Source organism: Halichoeres trimaculatus, unplaced genomic scaffold, assembly GCF_033239565.1.
Source record: "Halichoeres trimaculatus isolate MK-OKI-2021-1 unplaced genomic scaffold, fHalTri1.1 fHalTri1_scaffold_55, whole genome shotgun sequence".
NCBI classification, from domain to species: domain Eukaryota; kingdom Metazoa; phylum Chordata; class Actinopteri; order Labriformes; family Labridae; genus Halichoeres; species Halichoeres trimaculatus.
The window spans coordinates 133,119-155,000 of NW_027437234.1; the positions used below are offsets into that span (position 1 = coordinate 133,119).

At 47.2% G+C, this 21,882-nt stretch overlaps 1 protein-coding gene across 7 annotated transcripts in view; it reads left to right on the forward strand.

Moving 5' to 3' along the window:
• The first annotated feature begins 943 nt into the window (after positions 1-943).
• LOC141786651 (sodium channel protein type 4 subunit alpha B-like) overlaps positions 944-21,882 on the forward strand; it is a 35,389-nt gene continuing 14,450 nt past the window's right edge. For all 7 annotated transcript variants that reach the window (XR_012597903.1, XR_012597902.1, XR_012597904.1 and 4 more), the window contains exons 1-25: positions 944-1,361; positions 4,078-4,252; positions 5,735-5,848; positions 7,169-7,286; positions 7,376-7,466; positions 7,572-7,697; positions 8,058-8,143; positions 8,727-8,948; positions 9,049-9,133; positions 9,826-9,967; positions 10,962-11,165; positions 11,539-11,614; positions 11,886-12,118; positions 12,320-12,391; positions 12,466-12,567; positions 15,107-15,463; positions 15,590-15,743; positions 16,188-16,375; positions 18,116-18,206; positions 18,377-18,531; positions 18,654-18,827; positions 19,915-20,031; positions 20,157-20,441; positions 20,749-20,802; positions 21,545-21,673. Coding sequence is in view for 1 of the 7 variants with exons in the window: in XM_074665210.1 (XP_074521311.1) it covers positions 1,273-1,361; positions 4,078-4,252; positions 5,735-5,848; positions 7,169-7,286; positions 7,376-7,466; positions 7,572-7,697; positions 8,058-8,143; positions 8,727-8,948; positions 9,049-9,133; positions 9,826-9,967; positions 10,962-11,165; positions 11,539-11,614; positions 11,886-12,118; positions 12,320-12,391; positions 12,466-12,567; positions 15,107-15,463; positions 15,590-15,743; positions 16,188-16,375; positions 18,116-18,206; positions 18,377-18,531; positions 18,654-18,827; positions 19,915-20,031; positions 20,157-20,441; positions 20,749-20,802; positions 21,545-21,673 (3,639 nt within the window). In the remaining 6 variants the exon portion in view is untranslated. The remainder of the gene's footprint in view (positions 1,362-4,077; positions 4,253-5,734; positions 5,849-7,168; positions 7,287-7,375; positions 7,467-7,571; positions 7,698-8,057; positions 8,144-8,726; positions 8,949-9,048; positions 9,134-9,825; positions 9,968-10,961; positions 11,166-11,538; positions 11,615-11,885; positions 12,119-12,319; positions 12,392-12,465; positions 12,568-15,106; positions 15,464-15,589; positions 15,744-16,187; positions 16,376-18,115; positions 18,207-18,376; positions 18,532-18,653; positions 18,828-19,914; positions 20,032-20,156; positions 20,442-20,748; positions 20,803-21,544; positions 21,674-21,882) is intronic.

Sequence of the window (21,882 nt, forward strand, 5' to 3'; positions counted from 1 at the left end):
TTGATCCTGCATGGGAAACTGGACCTGAAAGTCCTGCTGAGGGTTTTTCTCCTGCAGGCTCTGAGTTCTGAGAAAGGTCCCTGATAGAGGTCCTGATGGGAACAGAGAGCTTCACGGGCCCAGATGTTCTGGATCTGACCCTCGTCTGACAGGAAGTCCAGCCTCGCCTTCACGCCCCCCCCTTCCTCTGAGGCCCTCTCCCCCTTCCCTCATCTGTGTTAGTCAATCCTCCTCCCTCTGGAGCTTTCCCTAACACATACACACACACACACACACACACAAACACACACACACACACACACACACACACACACACACACACACACACACACACACACACACACACACACACACACACACACACACACACACACACACACACACTCACACACTCACCTCTCTCACAGGGGTCAGAGGTTGTTTTCCATCATTCAGGTCTTTCAACACAGCCCCCTTCATTTGGGCCTCTCCATGTCTGTGTGTGTGTGTGTGTGTGTGTGTGTGTGTGTGTGTGTGTGTGTGTGTGTGTGTGTGTGTGTAACAAATCAATGCCAGCAGTGTTATAAGTGTTTTTCACTTTCACAGACTGAACTTCTCATCAACAACAGTTCATCTCTTTGTCCTGTTTTCACTTCGTGCGAGAGTGTGTGTCCAAGAGTGTGTCAGAGTGTGTTCCTGTGAGAGTGTGTGTCAAAGAGTGTGTAAGTTTGAGGGCAAATGTGTGTGTGGGCGTGCTGGACCCTTTTCTGAAAAACATGTTTCCAGGAACAGACCATGAAGTACTAAAGGAGACATTTGGACATTTGTACAACAGGAAGTGTGTGTTTGTGTGTGTGTGTATGTGTGTGTGTGTGTGTGTGTGTGTTTGGCATGCCTCTTAGCAGCAGATAATGAAATCAGGGAGGTCTTAAAGGGAGCAGAGCCATGCAGAGCTGCAGTTGCAGCAACAGGAATGAGACAAAGATGAGGGGAACAGAGTCGTTCCCATGGCTACAGAGAGCGCAGGATAACCACAGGGTGGAGCCAGGGGCGGAGCCAACATGGCTGACACTAAGGATGCAACTCTGCAAACACACAGCTCTGGAGGACATGAACTTGAAGACAGAGAGGAGAAAAAGGAGTGGCAGACCCCTGAAAAGAGACACACAGAACAACACCTACAGATTTTTACACACGAGGAAAAACTAGAACACACAGACACACACTCAGATACACGAGGACACACACATACACAGGTATCAGGAGGAACAGGTGGGAAGGAACTGCTGCAGGATGTCTTTTTTTGAGTTTTGGAAGAAGACAAAGGAGAGAAGAGAAGTGCTGCAGGAGAGCAGAGAAAGAGAGCTGTCTCCATCTGATCTGTAAGTCACTGCCCAAACTGCCAAAACAACTAACCAACAACTTTTAATGACTCCAAAAAAACTGCCAAAACAACTGACCAACAACCTCTAATGACTCCAAAAAAACTGCCAAAACAACTGACCAACAACTTCTAATGACTCCAAAACAACTGATAACAACTGCCAAAACAACTGACCAACAACTTCTAATAACTCCAAACTAACTGATAAACAACTGCCAAAACAACTAACCAACAACTTCTAATAACTCCAAAACAACTGATAAACAACTGCCAAAACAACTAACCAACAACTTCTAATAACTCCAAAACAACTGCCAAAACAACTGACCAACAACTTCTAATGACTCCAAAGCAACTGATAACAACTGCCAAAACAACTGACCAACAACTTCTAATAACTCCAAAACAACTGACCAACGACTACTAATGACTCCAAAACAACTGATTAACAACTGCCAAAACATCTAAGCAACAACTACTAATGACTCCAAAACAACTGACCAACGACTACTAATGACTCCAAAACAACTGATTAACAACTGCCAAAACAACTAAGCAACAACTACTAATGACTCCAAAACAACTGACCAACAACTTCTAATGACTCCAAAACAACTGATTAATAACTGCCAAAACAACTAACCAACAACTACTAATGACTCCAAAACAACTGACCAACGACTACTACTGACTCCAAAACAACTGCCAAAACAACTAACCAACAACTTTTAATGACTCCAAAACAACTGCCAAAACAACTAACCAACAACTTCTTATTACTCAAAAACAACTGCCAAAACAACTAACCAACAACTTCTTATTACTCAAAAACAACTGCCAAAACAACTAACCAACAACTTCTAATGAATCCAAAACAACTGCCAAACAACTAACCAACAACTTCTTATGACTCAAAAACAACTGCCAAAACACCTAACCAACAACTTATAATGACTTCAAAACAACTGCCAAAACAACTAACCAATGATACGTAATAAGTCCAAAACAACTGATAAACATCTAACCAACAACTTCTAAAGACTTCAAAACAACTGATAAACAACTTACAACTTCTAATGATCCCAAAACAACTGGTATACAGCTAACCAACAACTTCTAATGAATCCAAAACAACTGGTAAACAACTAACCAACAATATATAATGATGCCAAAACAAACGGTCAACAACTTACCAATAACTTCTAATGATTCCAAAACAACTGCCAAAACAACTAACCAACAACATGTAATGAGTCCAAAACAACTGCAAAAACAACTAACCAACAACTTATAATGACTCCAAAACAACTGATAAACTGCCAAAACAACTAACCAACAACTTATAATTACTCCAAAACAACTGATCAACTACCAAAACAACTCGTAAACAACTTCTTATGACTCCAAAACAACTGATAAACAGCTGCCAAACAACTAACCAACAACTTATAATGACTCCAAAACAACTGATACACAACTGGTGAATAACTAAAAAAACTACTAATCAACATTTATAGAACAACTCATGAACAACTGACAAAAACAAACAAACAAACGGGTAAATGACAACTTAAGAAATACAACTTGTATTCAACAAATAAACAATGGTTAAACAACTGCTCATAAGCTTATAGACAAACAATACACAACTAAAAATATATTAATTAAAATAATTTTAAAAAATGACCACACCTCATCTTAACAAGTCAAAAATTACTGGTAAACATCTGCAAAAGAAAACTCTTTTAATTAATTCAACAACTTATAAACGACTAGATAACTCATTAAATCTACCTAACAACTGCTTAACTATTACAACTTAAAAAAAAAGTTTAAAAAAAAAACAATAGTGTGTGCTAGAAGGTGTCCTCAGCTCAGGCCTCGGACCCTAGAAATGAAATCTTGAATACACTAACCATAACCCGTCGTAAACATGTACCAAACAACTACATTAGACAAAACTGAGACCCTCTCTCAAAAAATGGGAAAACCAAGTTAGAGATCCAGGGGTAAAGCTTAAAGAGCCATTTTTGATCAATACATCAGCAGCTTAAATCAGTAACTGAAGGTGAGTAGATCCCTTAAATCATTGACTGAAGGTAAGTAGATCCCTTAAATCATTGACTGAAGGTGAGTAGATCCCTTAAATCATTGACTGAAGTGAGTAGATCCCTTAAATCAGTGACTGAAAGTGAGTAGATCCCTTAAATCATTGACTGAAGGTGAGTAGATCCCTTAAATCATTGACTGAAGTGAGTAGATCCCTTAAATCAGTGACTGAAGTGAGTAGATCCCTTAAATCAGTGACTGAAGTGAGTAGATCCCTTAAATCAGTGACTGAAGTGAGTAGATCCCTTAAATCAGTGACTGAAGTGAGCAGATCCCTTAATCCAGTGATTGAAGTGAGTAGATCCCTTAAATCAGTGATTGAAGTGAGTATATCCCTTAAATCGGTGACTGAAGTGAGTAGATCCCTTAAATCAGTGACTGAAGGTGAGTAGATCCTTTAAAATCAGTGATTGAAGGTGAGTAGATCCCTTAAATCAGTGACTGAAGTGAGTAGATCCCTTAAATCAGTGATTGAAGTGAGTAGATCCCTTAAATCAGCAAGTGAAGGGACTGTCTAGAGGTTCTGCCCTTGATGAGGACCTGTAGGTATTTTTTATTCGTGATCTAATATTTTCTACCAAAAGGATCCATTTTCTCTTTCACAGGAAGCGTCTGCTCGGTGACAGTAGTGTTCGGGAGTCCCTGGGTAATAGTAGTGTGGCATCTCTGCTGCCCCCTGTTGGATTAGAGGTTTTCAGACGTTTTACAGCTGCCTCGCAGGAAGAGAGCGGAAGACACTATGAAGCCGCGGAGGAAACAAAGAAAAGGCAGAGTGACCAGGTAGAAACAATTAATTATAACTATTGATGTTATTTACTCACAAATGTCAAAAATGGTTTAATTTCTGCTCAGTTCGTGTTAGCAGTGATGGTATACAAATTATTATTAGTTACAGTCCTGCTAGTGTGATTATTTTATTTAATATTTTTTTTATTATTAATATTATTGTTATCATATTATAATTATTATAATGATTATTACTATAAGTCACGCGTCCATGAGACAGGCCCTGCAGGGGGCAGCCTGGGTTCAGAGCTGGTCCCTTCCCTCCTCTGGCTCTGTTTTCTGCTCTGACCACTGGTGTAATTAAATATTTACATTTTAAGCATTAGCATAAGTAGCATTTGCTTCTGCAGTATTTGATAAATTGATGGTATTATCAGTGGAAAGTCATTGTAGTCTGTAGTAAGGATGATGAGGAAAACAATAATAATAATTCAGTTTTGTAAAGTGCTGTTATAAAGTTACCAAAGCCTCAGGACGCCAAACCAGAAAACAGGTTGAAGATGAAACGATGATCTGAGCCTCAGCAGTCGGTGAGGTCATGGAGGACGGCTCTGAGCCTCAGCAGTCGGTGAGGTCAGGGAGGACGGCTTTGAGCCTCAACAGTCGGTGAGGTCAGGGAGGACGGCTTTGAGCCTCAACAGTCAGTGAGGTCAGGGAGGACGGCTCTGAGCCTCAGCAGTCTGTGAGGTCAGGAAGGACAGCTCTTAGCCTCAGCAGTCTGTGAGGTCAGGAAGGATGGCTCTGAGCCTCAGCAGTCAGTGAGGTCAGGGAGGACGGCTCTGAGCCTCAGCAGTAAGTGAGGTCAGGGAGGACGGCTCTGAGCCTCAGCAGTCTGTGAGGTCAGGGAGGACGGCTCTGAGCCTCAGCAGTCAGTGAGGTCAGGGAGGACGGCTCTGAGCCTCAGCAGTCAGTGAGGTCAGGGAGGATGGCTCTGAGCCTCAGCAGTCGATGAGGTCAGGGAGGACAGATCTGAGCCTCAGCAGTCTGTGAGGTCAGGGAGGACGGATCTGAGCCTCAGCAGTCGATGAGGTCAGGGAAGACGGCTCTGAGGCTCAGCAGTCTGTGAGGTCAGGGAGGACGGCTCTGAGCCTCAGCAGTCGGTGAGGTCAGGGAGAATGGCTCTGATTCTCAGCAGTCTGTGAGGTCAGGAAGGACAGCTCTGAGCTGGGACCTGAACCTGGGGGGCTGTGTGCAATACCTAGAGCTGCACGATTTTGGGAAAAGGTGCGATTTGCGATTAGGTGGACAATATTGCGAATGTGATTGCGATTTAATAAAAAAAGTTGTGCCATGATGAGTCAACAGACTTGCTTGGTTATCATGGAGAAAAATCTGAATTGCATGTGCTGACATTGCGATTGCGATTGTGATTGCAAATGCGATTGCGATAATCGTGCAGCCCAAGCAATAACTGATGAGTTTGGGGATTGATCCTGACTTTGATAGCTCTCCTCTGGTTCTACATCTAAATTAAAGCCGGCCAATCAGCTGAGAGATGGGAAGCCCCTCCCCTTCTTCTATGGTAAACCCCCTCCGGAGCTGCTCAACATCCCATTGGAGGAGCTGGATCCCTACTACCAATCACAGCAGGTGACCTGTCTGTCTATATCAGAGACCTGTCTGTCTATATCAGTGACGTATGTGTCTATAACAGTGACCTGTCTGTCTCTCAGTGACCTGCCTGTCTATTTCAGTGACCTGTCTGTCTATATCGGTGACCTGTCTGTCTATATCAGTGACCTGTCTGTCTATATCAGTGACCTATCTGTCTATAACAGTGACCTGTCTGTCTCTCAGTGACCTGTCTGTCTATTTCAGTGACCTGTCTGTCTATATCAGTGACCTATCTGTCTATAACAGTGACCTGTCTGTCTCTCAGTGACCTGTCTGTCTCTCAGTGACCTGTCTGTCTATATCAGTGACCTGTCTGTCTATATCAGTGACCTGTCTGTCTATATAAGTAACCTGTCTGTCTCTCAGTGACCTGTCTGTCCATATCAGTGACCTGTCTGTGTCTCAGTGACCTGTCTGTGTCTAAGTGACCTGTCTGTCTCTCAGTAACCTGTCTGTCTCTCAGTAACCTGTCTGTCTCTTAGTAACCTGTCTGTCCATAGCAGTGACCTGTCTGTCTCTCAGTAACCTGTCCGTCCATATCATTGACCTGTCTGTCTCTCAGTAACCTGTCTGTCTCTCAGTAACCTGTCTGTCTGTCAGTGACCTGTCTGTCTATATCAGTGACCTGTCTGTCTCTCAGTGACCTGTCTGTCTCTCAGTGACCTGTCTGTCTGTATCAGTGACCTGTCTGTCTATAACAGTGACTTGTCTCTCTCTCAGTGACCTGTCTGTCTATTTCAGTGACCTGTCTGTCCCTCAGTAACCTGTCTGTCCATATCAGTGACCTGTCTGTCAATATCAGTGACCTGTCTGTGTCTCAGTGACCTGTCAGTCTATATCAGTGACCTGTCTGTCTACATCAGTGACCTGTCTGTCTCTCAGTGACCTGTCTGTGTCTCAGTGACCTGTGTCTGTCTATATCAGTGACCTACCTGTCCATATCAGTGACCGGTCTGTCTCTCAGTGACCTGTCTGTCCATATCAGTGACCTGTCTGTGTCTCAGTGACCTGTCTGTCTCTCAGTAACCTGTCTGTCTCTCAGTAACCTGTCTGTCTCTCAGTGACCTGTCTGTCTGTCAGTAATCTGCAAGTCTCTCAGTGACCTGTCTGTCTCTCAGTAACCTGTCTGTCCATATCAGTGACCTGTCTGTCTCTCAGTAACCTGTCTGTCTCTCAGTAACATGTCTGTCTGTCAGTGACCTGTCTGTCTGTCAGTGACCTGTCTCTCTCTCAGTGACCTGTCTGTCTCTCAGTGACCTGTCTGTCTCTCAGTGACCTGTCTGTCTCTCCTTGCAGACCTTCCTGGTCCTGGGGAGAGGAAACACCATCCACAGGTTTAATTCTGGGTCGTCCTGTTTCCTTTTCAGTCCGCTTCACCCACTGAGAACCTGGGCCATCAGAGTCCTGCTTCACTCATATCCTGATGATGTCATACTGATTAAGTCATACTGATGATGTCACACTGGTGATGATGCAAATGAGTTGTGCTCCTTAACATTCAAACTCTCTTCAGGTTTTTCATGATCATCACCATCCTGACAAACTGTGTGTTCATGACGATGAAAGATCCTCCAGCGTGGAGCTTCAACATGGAGTAGGAACACACACACACACACACACACACACACACACACACACACACACACACACACACACACACACACACACACTGAGGACTCTGTCTCCGTGTCTCTAACAGGCTGCTCTTCTTCATCATCTACTCCTTGGAGGTGATCATCAAGACCATGTCTCGAGGCTGCTGCGGGAAATTTTCGTTCCTCAGAGATCCCTGGAACTGGTTGGATGTTCTTGTCATCAGCACAGTGTAATCATCCACAGCACACCTGAAGCACACCTGAAGCACACCTGAAGCACACCTTTTAGTCAGAGCCAGGTCACAGCAGTCACCTGATTGGTCAGTGTGTGCTGAATCAGCAAAATCCCTAAGAGTCATTCTGTTGAGGTGACCTGAACAGGTAGATCACCTCCTCTGCCACAGCACAGTCACATGATCAGTGGGACAGGTAACTGTGGAGACTGCTAAAGAGCACTCAGGTGGAACAAGTTGTGTGGGTGGAGCCAATAAATGATTGGAGAGACAGAGGGGTCAAATGTGGTCAGAAATTTTAAGATGATGATGACGTTGATGATGATGAAGATGATGATGAAGATTGTCTTGTTCTAGGTGTGTCTCAGAGTTTGTAGACTGGAACATGCTTCTTGCTGTCTCTTGTGTCGCTCGGATCTTGAAGCTCCTCCCACTTATTCCAGGTCAGATTTTGTTTTCTACATGTTTCTATGTTGTTTATGTTGTTGTTTTAATGTCAATGTTGTTTACCTCTCACTGTGAGTTTAGTGTGTTGTTTATGTTGTTGTTTATCATGGTAAACATTGTTTACCTCTCACTGTGAGTTTAATGTGTTGTTTATGTTGTTGTTTATCATGGTAAACATTGTTTACCTCTCACTGTGAGTTTAGTGTGTTGTTTATGTTGTTGTTTATCATGGTAAACATTGTTTACCTCTCACTGTAAGTTTAATGTGTTGTTTATGTTGTTGTTTATCATGGTAAATATTGTTTACCTCTCACTGTGAGTTTAGTGTGTTGTTTATGTTGTTGTTTATCATGGTAAACATTGTTTACCTCTCACTGTGAGTTTAATGTGTTGTTTATGTTGTTGTTTTAATGTCAATGTTGTTTACCTCTCACTGTGAGTTTAATGTGTTGTTTATGTTGTTGTTTATCATGGTAAACATTGTTTACCTCTCACTGTGAGTTTAATGTGTTGTTGTTTTGATGTTTTATTTACATTTGTTCCAGTCTGATCACCTGAAGCTCCGCCCCTGTCTTCCAGGTATGAAGTCCACTGTCACAGCTGTCTTCCAATCAGCGAAGCGACTGGCAGGTGTCACTGTGATGACGATGTTCTTCCTCAGCATCTTTGCTCTGATTGGTCAACAAATCTTCATGGGGAACCTGAAGCACAGGTGTTTCGTGTGGCCAATCAACCTCACAGACGTTTACTTGAGCAATGGAACCAGTGGCTTTGACTACCACGAGTACCTGCAGAACGAGAGTAAGATGAAGACGATGATGATGCTGATGATGATGCTGATGAATGGAATAAGGATGATGATGATGAAGATGGTCATGGCGTCCCTCTCTTTCTCTCATAGCCAATCAATACTTTCTACCTTCAAGTCCGAACTATCTTCAAGGTCCACGGGATTCTCTGGTGTGTGGAAACAGCTCTGACGCTGGGTAGGTCTGAACAACACCTACAGCTGACAATGAGGATGATGAGGATGATGAGGATGATGATGATGATGATGATTATAATGATGGTGAATCATGAGAATGATAAGAATGATGATGTTTATGATGATAGTGATGAGGTAATGATGATAAAGTGAACTGGTGTGTGAGTGTTGGGGAGACAAGTTGTCTGTCCCTGTGCTTGACTGAAGACCAGTCCAGGGTCCAGCCCACGGAGTCCAGAAACAGCTGGGATAGGCTCCAGACACCCAAGACCCTAAACAGGATAAGCAGCAGATAATGAGTTAGTAGGGCAAATGATGATGATGACGATGATGATGATGATGATGATGATGATGATGATGACAATGGCAAGGATGGGGATGATAATTATAATGTTCAAAATGATGATGATTACAGTGATCCTGATAAAGGTGACAAAAGTGATGAGGAAGTTTACAGCAATGGTTATGATAATGATAATGATGATGGTGGTGATGATGATGATAATGATGATGGTGGTGGTGATGATGATGATGATGATGATGATGACAATACTGAAGGTGATTAAGGTGGTGAGGATGATAAATATAATGACAATGATGATGATGATGATGATGATGATGATGATGGTGATGAAGGTGATGAGGATGGTAGTGTTAATAATGATCAGTACTGATGAGTCCTCATGTGATCAGGATTTGTCCTGAAGGATTCACCTGTCTCAAAGGACACAGGAACCCAAACTTCGGCTACGCCAGCTTCGACTGGTTCGGTCCATCTCTGGCCTCAGTGGTCCGACTCATGCTCCACGACTTCTGGGAGGATCTGGTGATGTTGGTGAGAGGACACCTGTCTCTGTCCTCACCTGTCTCTGATCACACCTGATACTGTCCTCACCTGTCTCTGTACTTACCTAAGTCTGTGGTCACCTGTCTCTGTGGTCACCTGTCTCTGTGGTCACCTGTGTCTGTGCTCACCTGTCTCTGTGCTCACCTGTGTCTGTGCTTACCTGTCTCTGTACTTAACCAAGTCTGTGCTCACCTGTCTCTTATGCCCACCTGTGTCTGTGCTTACCTGTCTCTGTACTTACATAAATCTGTGCTCACCTGTGGCTGTGCTCACCTGTCTCTGTACTTACCTAAGTCTGTGGTCACCTGTCTCTGTGGTCACCTGTCTCTGTGGTCACCTGTGTCTGTGCTCACCTGTCTCTGTGCTCACCTGTGTCTGTGCTTACCTGTCTCTGTACTTAACCAAGTCTGTGCTCACCTGTCTCTTATGCCCACCTGTGTCTGTGCTTACCTGTCTCTGTACTTACATAAATCTGTGCTCACCTGTCTCTGTACACACCTGTGGCTGTGCTCACCTTTGGCTGTGCTCACCTGTCTCTGTACTTACATAAATCTGTGCTCACCTGTGGCTGTGCTCACCTGTCTCTGTACTTACCTTAGTCTGTGGTCACCTGTCTCTGTGCTCACGTCTCTGTGGTCACCTGTCTCTGTGCTTACCTGTCTCTGTGCTTACCTAAATCTGTGCTCACCTGTCTCTGTACACACCTGTGGCTGTGCTCACCTTTGGCTGTGCTCACCTGTCTCCGTACTTACCTAAATATGTGGTCACTTGTCTCTGTGGTCACTTGTCTCTGCTCACCTGTCTCTGTGCTCACCTGTCTCTGCTCACCTGTGTCTCTGTACCTGTTACATTATGTTCCAGCTTTCAGCACCTGTTTTGCTCACCTCTCTCTGTGCTCACCTGTGTCTGTGCTTACCTGTCTCTGTGCTCAACTGTCTCTGTGCTCACCTGTCTCTGTGCTCACCTGTCTCTCTGTGTGCAGACATTAAGAGCATCAGGGAAGACTTACCTGGCCGTCTACGTCCTGTTCTTCTTCCCTGGCTGCTTCGGCCTCCTCTGCCTGGTCATAGCGGCGGTTGCCAGGGCGATAGGGGAGCAGGAGAAAGCTGCTGTTGCTGAGGCTAAACTGAGAAACAGAGAGTACAGTCAGATCCAGGAGGCGTTTAAGAGCAGCAACAGAGACGAGGTGAGAGAAGGTTTTCTTTGAGTCGTTAATGCATTCATCTAACACCTAGTTCATGTAACCGCACATACAGGTGAGCCACCAGGTGACTGTGAGCAGGTACAAACAGCTCAGTCCAGAGGTAATGAATGAGAGGCAATGGAGGTGAATCCTTCAGGTCAGTCTGACTCACCTGAGCTGAGGTCAGTCTGACTCACCTGAGCTCAGGTCGGTCTGACTCACCTGAGCTCAGGTCAGTCTGACTCACCTGAGCTCAGGTCAGTCTGACTCACCTGAGCTCAGGTCAGTCTGACTCACCTGAGCTCAGGTCAGTCTGACTCACCTGAGCTCAGGTCAGTCTCAACCCAAAGAATGTGTGTGTTTAAAATGATCGCAGGCAGCCTGCAGGGCGGCGCTCTCTGGGGAAGAAGACCAACAGAAGGCCTCTGAGAGTCAACACAGCAGAGCCGAGGGTAACACACACACACACACACACACACACACACACACACACACACACACACACACACACACACACACACACACACACACACACACTATCGTTGGCTGATTTCATTTGTCCTCAGTTGTCCTCATTCGTCTGAAGTTGTCCTCAGATGTCTTTGATTGTCCTCAGTCGTCCTTATCTGTCTATAAATGTCATTTGTCTATATATGTCTATGTTTATGTACTTTGTGAAATGTCTCTGTATGTCCTCATGTGTCCTCCTGTCTGCTGTCCCAGGCTCTGAGGACAGCTCGTGTCCCCCCTGCTGCCAGGCTGTCTTGGACGTTTGCCTGAAGTGGAACTGTTGCGGCTGCTGGCGCTGGCTCAAACAGCGTCTCCTCAGCTTTGTGATGAACCCTTTGTTTGACCTGGGGATCGTCCTCTGCCTCATCATCAACATCCTCTTCCTGGCCATGGAACACTATCCAATGACGGAGAGCTTTGAATCCATGCTGGCAGTCTCTAATCTGGTCAGTGTGAAGCTCTGGAGCAGATTATCTGTAATCCACCGTAAATTTAACCCAGATTATCTTTGTTTTTGACCCAGAATATTCAATAAACCTCAGCGTGCAGAGACACAGACAGATCTCAATGAACACCAAGCTGTCTGACCTCATGGCACTGCCCCTTACCTCTGACCCTCTGACCCTCTGACCCTCTGACCCCCTCAGGTCTTCATGTTCATCTATCTGGTAGAGCTGTTGCTCAAAGTGTTGGCCATGGACCCGTACGGGTACTTTAAGGTGAGGGTGCTGCTGGTCTGTTTCCAGAAATGTCCACAGACTTTGGCACAGAGTGACTCATCCTGTTCCTCCAGGTGAGCTGGAACATCTTCGACAGCAGCATCGTGGTCTTCAGCGTTCTGGAGATGGGCTTGGCTGACGTATCCGGTTTAGGGATCCTCCGCGGTCTACGGCTGGTCAGTGTGACGTCCTCTTCATCCTACTCCTCATCTTCAATCAGTTCTTTCAAGTCATTCATCCAATCACTTCAGATTCACTCATTCCCTCCACATTCACTCCACATTCAACATTCACCCCTTCACTCCACATTCACTCCATATTCACCCCTTCACTCCACATTCACTCCACATTCAACATTCACCCCTTCACTCCACATTCACTCAATATTCACCCCTTCACTCAATATTCACCCCTTCACTCCACATTCACTCATGACTCCACATTCATCCCTTCACTTCAGATTCATCCCTTCATTTCACATTCACTCCTTCACTCCATATTCATCCTTTCACTCCACATTCACTCCTTCACTCCACATCCATCCCTTCACTTCAGATTCATCATTTCACTTCACATTCACTCCTTCACTCCACATTCACTCCTTCACTCAACATTCACTCCTTACCTGTCATCCTGTCCCCTTCGTCTATCTCCTGACCTGTCTCTATATCCACCCCCCTGTCTCCTCACCTGTCTAGCAGTCCTCTTACCTTTCTCCTTACCTGTCCTCTCACCTGTCTCCTCACCTGTCTAGCAGTCCTCTTACCTTTCTCCTTACCTGTCCTCTCACCTGTCTCCTTACCTGTCCTCTCACCTGTCTCCACACCTGTCTAGCAGTCCTCTCACCTGTCTCCTTACCTGTCTAGCAGTCCTCTTACATGTCTCCTCACCTGTCTAGCAGTCCTCTCACCTGTCTCCTTACCTGTCTAGCAGTCCTCTTACCTGTCTCCTTACCTGTCCCCTCACCTGTCTCCTTACCTGTCTAGCAGTCCTCTTACATGTCTCCTCACCTGTCTAGCAGTCCTCTTACATGTCTCCTCACCTGTCTAGCAGTCCTCTCACCTGTCTCCTTACCTGTCTAGCAGTCCTCTTACCTGTCTCCTTACCTGTCCTCTCACCTGTCTCCTTACCTGTCCTCTCACCTGTCTCCCTACCTGTCCTCTCACCTGTCTCCTCACCTGTCCTGCAGCCCTCTCACCTGTCTCCACACCTGTCTAGCAGTCCTCTTACCTGTCTCCTTATCTGTCCTCTTACCTGTCTCCTTACCTATCTAGCAGTCCTCTTACCTGTCTCCTCACCTGTCTAGCAGTCCTCCCACCTGTCTCCTCACCTGTCAAGCTGTCCTCTCACCTGTCTCCTTACCTGTCTAGCAGTCCTCTCACCTGTCTCCTCACCTGTCTAGCAGTACACTCACCTGCCACCTTACCTGTCCTCTCACCTGTCACCTTACCTGTCTAGCAGTACTCTCACCTGCCACCTTACCTGTCCTCTCACCTGCCACCTTACCTGTCTAGCAGTCCTCTCACATGTCACCTTACCTGTCTAGCAGTCCTCTTACCTGTCTCCTTACCTGTCCTCACACCTGTCTCCTTACCTGTCTAGCAGTCCTCTCACATGTTTCCTTACCTGTCTAGCAGTCCTCTTACCTGTCTCCTTACCTGTCCTCTCACCTGTCTCCTTACCTGTCTAGCAGTCCTCTTACCTGTCTCCTTACCTGTCCTCACACCTGTCTCCTTACCTGTCTAGCAGTCCTCTTACATGTCTCCTCACCTGTCTAGCAGTCCTCTCACATGTTTCCTTACCTGTCTAGCAGTCCTCTTACCTGTCTCCTTACCTGTCCTCTCACCTGTCTCCTTACCTGTCTAGCAGTCCTCTTACCTGTCTCCTTACCTATCTAGCAGTCCTCTCACCTGTCTCCTTACCTGTCTAGCAGTCCTCTCACCTGTCTCCTCACCTGTCTAGCAGTACACTCACCTGCCACCTTACCTGTCCTCTCACCTGCCACCTCACCTGTCTAGCAGTCCTCTCACCTGTCACCTTACCTGTCTAGCAGTACTCTTACCTGCCACCTTACCTGTCCTCTCACCTGTCTCCTTACCTGTCTAGCAGTCCTCTCACCTGTCACCTTACCTGTCCAGCAGTCCTCTTACCTGTCTCCCTACCTGTCCTCTCACCTGTCTCCTTACCTGTCTAGCAGTCCTCTCACCTGTCTCCCTACCTGGCCTCTCACCTGTCTTCTTATTGGTCTAGCAGTCCTCTCACCAAGCTCCTTACCTGTCTTCTTACCTGTCTCCTCACCTGTCTAGCAGTCCTGTCACCTGTCTCCTTACCTGTCCTCTCACCTGTCTCCTTACCTGTCTAGCAGTACTCTCACCTGTCTCCTTACCTGTCCTCTCACCTGTCTCCTTACCTGTCCTCTCACCTGTCTCCTTACCTGTCTTCTCACCTGTCTCCTCACCTGTCCTCTTACCTGTCTCCTTACCTGTCTAGCAGTCCTCTCACCTATCTCCTTACCTGTCCCCTTACCTGTCTCCTCACCTGTCTAGCAGTCCTGTCACCTGTCTCCTTACCTGTCCTCTCACCTGTCTCCTTACCTGTCCTCTCACCTGTCTCCTTACCTGTCCTCTTACCTGTCTAGCAGTCCTCTCACCTGTCTCCTTACCTGTCCTCTCACCTGTCTCCTTACCTGTCCTCTTACCTGTCTTTTACCTGCAGCTGCGAGTGTTCAGGCTGGCCCGGTGGTGGCCATCCTTCAACCTGTTCTTGAAGCTGGTCTGGACTTCGCTGGGTGCTCTGAGGAACCTGACTCTGGTCCTGGCGATCGTGGTCTTCCTGTTCAGCGTGTTGGGCACGCAGCTGTTCCAGGATGACTACAGAGACTGTGTTTGCCGTATTTCGAGAGACTGCGAGCTCCCGCGCTGGCACATGAATGACTTCTTCCACTCCTTCCTCCTGGTCATCAGGATCCTGGGCGGGGAGTGGATCGAGGGCATGTGGGACTGCATGGAGGTCTCGAGTAAATCCATGTGTGTGACCTTCTTCATAACACTGGTGATCACTGGTAAACTGCTGGTGAGTCTCTGCATGTGGTCCTGGTCTTATTGTGGGTTCTGTGTCTGTTCCTGGTCTTGTTTTAGGTCCTTGGTCTGTTCCAAGCCTTGTTGCTGGTCCTTTAGTCTGTTTCTGGTCTTCTTGTAGGTTCTGGGTCTGTTCTTGACCTTGTTGCTGAGCTGGGTTTGCAGTGCCCTGAATCTGTCCGAACAAACCCAGAAGACAAACCTTGAGCTTTCTGTGATCCAGATCAGCCGGACTTTCTGGGGTCTGCTGGGACGGAAGAAGTTGGATCTTCCAGGTTTAATCAAACAACCGCCTTCATCAGACAAGATCAACCAGATCCTCTAACACACCAGACTGTTTTATCCTCTGATAAGGATCCGCTGATCAACAGGATCCCTGTGATGAACAGGATCCTCTGATCAACAGGATCCCTGTGATCAACAGGATCCTCTGATCAACAGGATCCCTGTGATGAACAGGATCCTCTGATCAACAGGATCCCTGTGATGAACAGGATCCCTGTGATGAACAGGATCCCTGTGATCAACAGGATCCCTCTGATCAACAGGATCCTCTGATTATCTGCATGGTCCTGTTGATTGGTCTGTTTGCTGACTGGTTGATGTGGTCTCGTGTGGTCAGAGTTTCTGGGTTGTGATTGGCTCCTGGTTTTCTGTCTTCCTGTCTTTGGAGGAAGCTGCTGAGTGTATTTCCTTTCTTGTTCCATGTTCAACATAAGCTGCTGACGGGAAGGATGCTGACGGGACAGATGGGCTGGCCTTGGATGTTGTGACCTCAGACCAGGCATCATCAGCGGTTCAGGCCCTCAGAGGAGAAACCAGCCAGCAGCTGGACATCGAGTCCCTGAGTACCCCTGTTGCTGAGATCGAGGAGGAACTCAAAGCTCCAGAAAATGAAGAAATCAAAGTAACGTAACTCTGAGGAATCCTCTGCAGCCACACTCTGCAGCCACACTCTGCAGCCAAACTCTGCAGTCACACACTGCAGCCACACTCTGCAGCAACACTCTGCAGCCACACTCTGCAGCCACACTCTGCAGTCACACTCTGCAGCCACACTCTGCAGCCACACTCTGCAGCCACACTCTGCAGCCACACTCTGCAGACACACTCTGCATACACACCCTGCAGTCACACTCTGCAGTCACACTCTGCATACACACTCTGCATACACACTCTGCAGTCACAGTCTGCAGTTACACTCTGCAGTCACACTCTGCATACACACTCTGCAGTCACAGTCTGCAGTTACACTCTGCAGTTACACTCTGCAGTCACACTCTGCAGTCACACTCTGCAGTCACACTCTGCAGTCACACTCTGCAGTTACACTCTGCAGTCACACTCTGCAGTCACACTCTGCAGTCACACTCTGCATACACACTCTGCAGTCACAGTCTGCAGTTACACTCTGCAGTCACACTCTGCAGTCACACTCTGCAGTCACACTCTGCATACACACTCTGCAGTCACAGTCTGCAGTTACACTCTGCAGTCACACTCTGCAGTCACACTCTGCAGTCACACTCTGCATACACACTCTGCAGTCACAGTCTGCAGTTACACTCTGCAGTCACACTCTGCATACACACTCTGCAGTCACAGTCTGCAGTTACACTCTGCAGTCACACTCTGCATACACACTCTGCAGTCACAGTCTGCAGTCACACTCTGCAGTCACACTCTGCAGTCACACTCTGCAGTTACACTCTGCAGTCACACTCTGCAGTCACACTCTGCAGTCACACTCTGCATACACACTCTGCAGTCACAGTCTGCAGTCACACTCTGCAGTCACAGTCTGCAGTCACACTCTGCATACACACTCTGCAGTCACACTCTGCAGCCACACTCTGCAGACACACTCTGCAGTCACACTCTGCAGTCACACTCTGCAGTCACACTCTGCAATCACACTCTGCAGTCACACTCTGCAGTCACAGTCTGCAGTCACACTCTGCATACACACTCTGCAGTCACACTCTGCAGCCACACTCTGCTGACACACTCTGCAGCCGCACTCTGCAGCCACACTCTGCAGACACACTCTGCGTACACACCCTGCAGTCACACTCTGCATACACACTCTGCATACACACTCTGCATACACACTCTGCAGTCACACTCTGCAGCCACACTCTGCTGACACACTCTGCAGCCGCACTCTGCAGCCACACTCTGCAGACACACTCTGCGTACACACCCTGCAGTCACACTCTGCATACACACTCTGCATACACACTCTGCAGCCACACTCTGCAGTCACACTCTGCAGCCACACTCTGCAGTCACACTCTGCATACACACTCTGCAGCCACACTTTGCATACACACTCTGCAGCCACACTCTGCAGTCACACTCTGCAGTCACACTCTGCAGCCACACTCTGCAGCCACACTCTGCAGCCACACTCTGCAGCCACACTCTGCAGCCACACTCTGGCTCCCCCTGCTGTTTCTGTGCTTGATGCCTCGATGGTTTCTGTCTTAGTTTGCTGCAGGGTTCTGTGAAGTGGTCTTGGTCGAGGTAATTTGATGGAGAGTTTTTAGGAACGGACTTCTCTAATCAGGGAGCCAGAGATAATTTATGACCACTCTGAGGAAAATGAGTCAGACAGCTGTGAAACAGTCTGATGATGTGTTTTCAGGGCGATGATGAGCAGAAGCACCCTGAGGTGCACACGGTCCAACACGCTGAAGACCATGAGAAAAACACACCTGAGGACTGCTGCTGTGCAGGTGCAAGTCTGTCAGTGGGGATCAGTGACATCATGGTTTATCTGTGTGGTCAGAGACACCTCAACACGCGTGTGTGTGTGTGTGTGTGTGTGTGTGTGTGTGTGTGTGTGTGTGTGTGTGTGTGTGTGTGTGTGTGTGGGTGTGTGTGTGTGTGTGTGTGTGTGACTTAGGGTGTTACCGATGCTGCCCCCTGCTGGACTTGAATAAGTCCCAGAGCCTGGGGAGGGTTTGGGCCAACTTCAGGAGAACCTGCCTCTCCATCGTTCAGCACCAGAGCTTTGAGGCCTTCATCATCCTCGTCATCGTGCTGAGCAGTGCGGCGCTGGTAAACAAACAGTTTGATTACTGTTCGGTCACAGGGCGCCGTGATGTCAGAGCTCGCTTCAGCTCGAGTCAGACAAAAACAAACTTCGTGAACTTCTTGTGTGTGCTTGTGTGTGTGAACAGGTGTTTGAAGATATTCACCTGCCTCAGCGTCCGGTCCTGAAGGTGGTGGTGGAAACGGCAGACCGCGTCTTCACCTTCGTCTTCCTGTTGGAGATGCTCCTGAAGTGGTCCTCCATGGGCCTGAAGAAATACTTCAGTGACCCCTGGTGCTGGATCGACTTCCTGATCCTGAATGTGAGACCATCAACCAGCTGCTCAGCCATAAACCAGACCCTACAGGAGACAGGTCACAGAGAGACAGACAGGTCACAGAGAGACAGACAGGTCACAGACAGACAGACAGGTCACAGAGAGACAGACAGGTCACAGACAGACAGGTCACAGACAGACAGACAGGTCACAGACAGACAGGTCACAGACAGACAGGTCACAGACAGACAGGTCACAGACGGACAGGTCATAGACAGACAGGTCACAGACAGACAGGTCACAGACAGACAGGTCACAGTCAGACAGGTCACAGACAGACAGGTCACAGACAGACAGGTCACAGACAGACAGGTCACAGAGAGACAGACAGGTCACAGACAGACAGGTCACAGACAGACAGACAGGTCACAGACAGACAGGTCACAGACAGGTCACAGACAGGTCACAGACAGACAGGTCACAGACAGACAGGTCACAGACGGACAGGTCATAGACAGACAGGTCACAGACAGACAGGTCACAGACAGACAGGTCACAGTCAGACAGGTCACAGACAGACAGGTCACAGACAGACAGGTCACAGACAGACAGGTCACAGAGAGACAGACAGGTCACAGACAGACAGACAGGTCACAGAGAGACAGACAGGTCACAGACAGACAGGTCACAGACAGACAGACAGGTCACAGACAGACAGGTCACAGACAGACAGGTCACAGACGGACAGGTCATAGACAGACAGGTCACAGACAGACAGGTCACAGACAGACAGGTCACAGTCAGACAGGTCACAGACAGACAGGTCACAGACAGACAGGTCACAGACAGACAGGTCACAGAGAGACAGACAGGTCACAGACAGACAGACAGGTCACAGACAGACAGGTCACAGACAGACAGGTCACAGACAGACAGACAGGTCACTGGAAACATTAGCTGAGCTCTGATTGGTTGTTTCTTTAAACATGTGGTACCTGACCCTGATCACCTGGGTGGTCCACAGTCTGTTTCTGTTGGTTGATTACTCTGCCCCTCCTAATTTTTACCCAGGGAATGAATGAAGTTCCCGCTTTTCTCAGACATGACATCATCGGCAGGTGTGTCTTTCCAGGTGTCTCTGGCCTGTCTGACCGCTGACCTGCTGGGTCCCCCTGAGCTCGGGGCCTTTATCTGCTCCCTGAGGGCCCTGATGCCCCTGAGGATCATAAGCCGCGTCCAGGGCCTGAGGGTGAGACAGCAACACACACACACACACACACACACACACACACACACACACACACACACACACACACACACACACACACACACACACAGAAGCTTTTACCTGTCTGTCTCTCTGCCTGTTTTCAGGTGGTGGTCCAGACTGTGTGCCGGTCTCTGCCGTCCCTGGTGGATGTGATCCTGGTGGTGTTGACTGTCTGGTTGGTCTTCAGTATCTTGGGGGTGAACCTGTTTGCTGGAACGTTTTTTCACTGTCTCAATGAAACGGCAGAGGAGGACTTCACACACGAGGACCTCAACAATAAGTCGGAGTGCTTGGCTCTGATCACGGCAAACTTCACTGAAGTTCGCTGGAAGAACCTTCATCTGACCTTTGACAACGTGGTCTCTGGGTACCAGTCCCTGTTTGTGATGGTGAGACTGCCTTCTCAGGACCAATCAGAGCTTTGCTTTGTCATAGACCTGAATTTAAACGTCTACTTTAAAAGTTAATCTCAGCTTCGCTAAGGATGATAATTAATGTCTCAGCTCTGTGAAATGTAATGTTGATTTTCTGATGTTTTTTTTGAAGTAGAGATGGTGTTGAACATCTTGAGGAAGGATCATGATAAACTCTTCATGTTTTTAACTTGAGCTCTTTTGCAGCTCATTACAGATAATGTTAAATGTATGTTATTATATTTCCTGTGCTCACTTTAAGGTTCTTTTGTCTTCCTAACAGGCGGCGTCTGCTAATTGGTATGTGATCATGTACGCGATGTCGGACGCCAGAAAGGTCAGATCATTAATCTTCACTCTGAGGTGCATTGTACCATATTTAGCTGTGTCTGTTTCTGGCCTGACACCAGCAGGGATCTAAACACAACACCTGCCAACCCCTGAAATGCCAGTTTGGCCAGTGAGAAACTGAGAACTGTACCGTCTGTTTCATGGGGCGCCTGGGCACAGTCCAAAGTGACGTCACACGTCACCAGCTGTTTTTACTTCACAGGAAACCCCTTCAGTGTGACCTGTTGACCTTCATGAAGCTGGGAGACTTGGCTGAGACACCTCGTGTTTCGTAGTTGCTCATTTAGTGAATAATTAACTTTAGCAGCAAATAAAGCTAACTTTAGGCTAACTGTGCTAACTGCAGGCTAACTTTTCTGACTGTAGGCTAACTATGCTAACTGTAGGCTACCTGTACTTTTTTATTTGCACAGATGTACTGAGATATTTACAATCGGCTTGTGACCACTTGCCAAGTGGCTGGGAGGTTGGTCTGTGCTTTTTAAGAATAAAATTTCTTTTTTTTTTAGAAATGATCCGAATCAGTGGAGAAAAACTATAAAACTCAAACCAAAATAGCTATGAGAAAAAATGTTCCTTGTCTGGTGTTTGGGTACTGTTCTGATTCAACACTGGTGATTCTGTGTGTGTGTGTGTGTGTGTGTGTGTGTGTGTGTGTGTGTGTGTGTGTGTGTGTGTGTGTGTGTGTGTGTGTGTGTGTGTGTGTGTGTGTGTGTGTATGTGTACAGATTGAGGATCAGCCTGTCTATGAGATCAACATGTATGCAAACCTTTACCGTGTTTTCTTCACCATCGCTGTCTTCTTCACCGTCAACTTCATCATCAGGGCCATCCTCAGCTCCCTGCAGAGAGACTGGATAAGTACCACAGACTGACCATAGACTGACCACAGACTGACCACAGACTGACCACAGACTGATCACAGACTGACCACAGACTGATCACAGACTGATCACAGACTGATCACAGACCTATCACAGACTGACCACAGACTGATCACAGACTGACCATAGACTGACCACAGACTGATCACAGACTGACCACAGACTGATCACAGACTGACCAC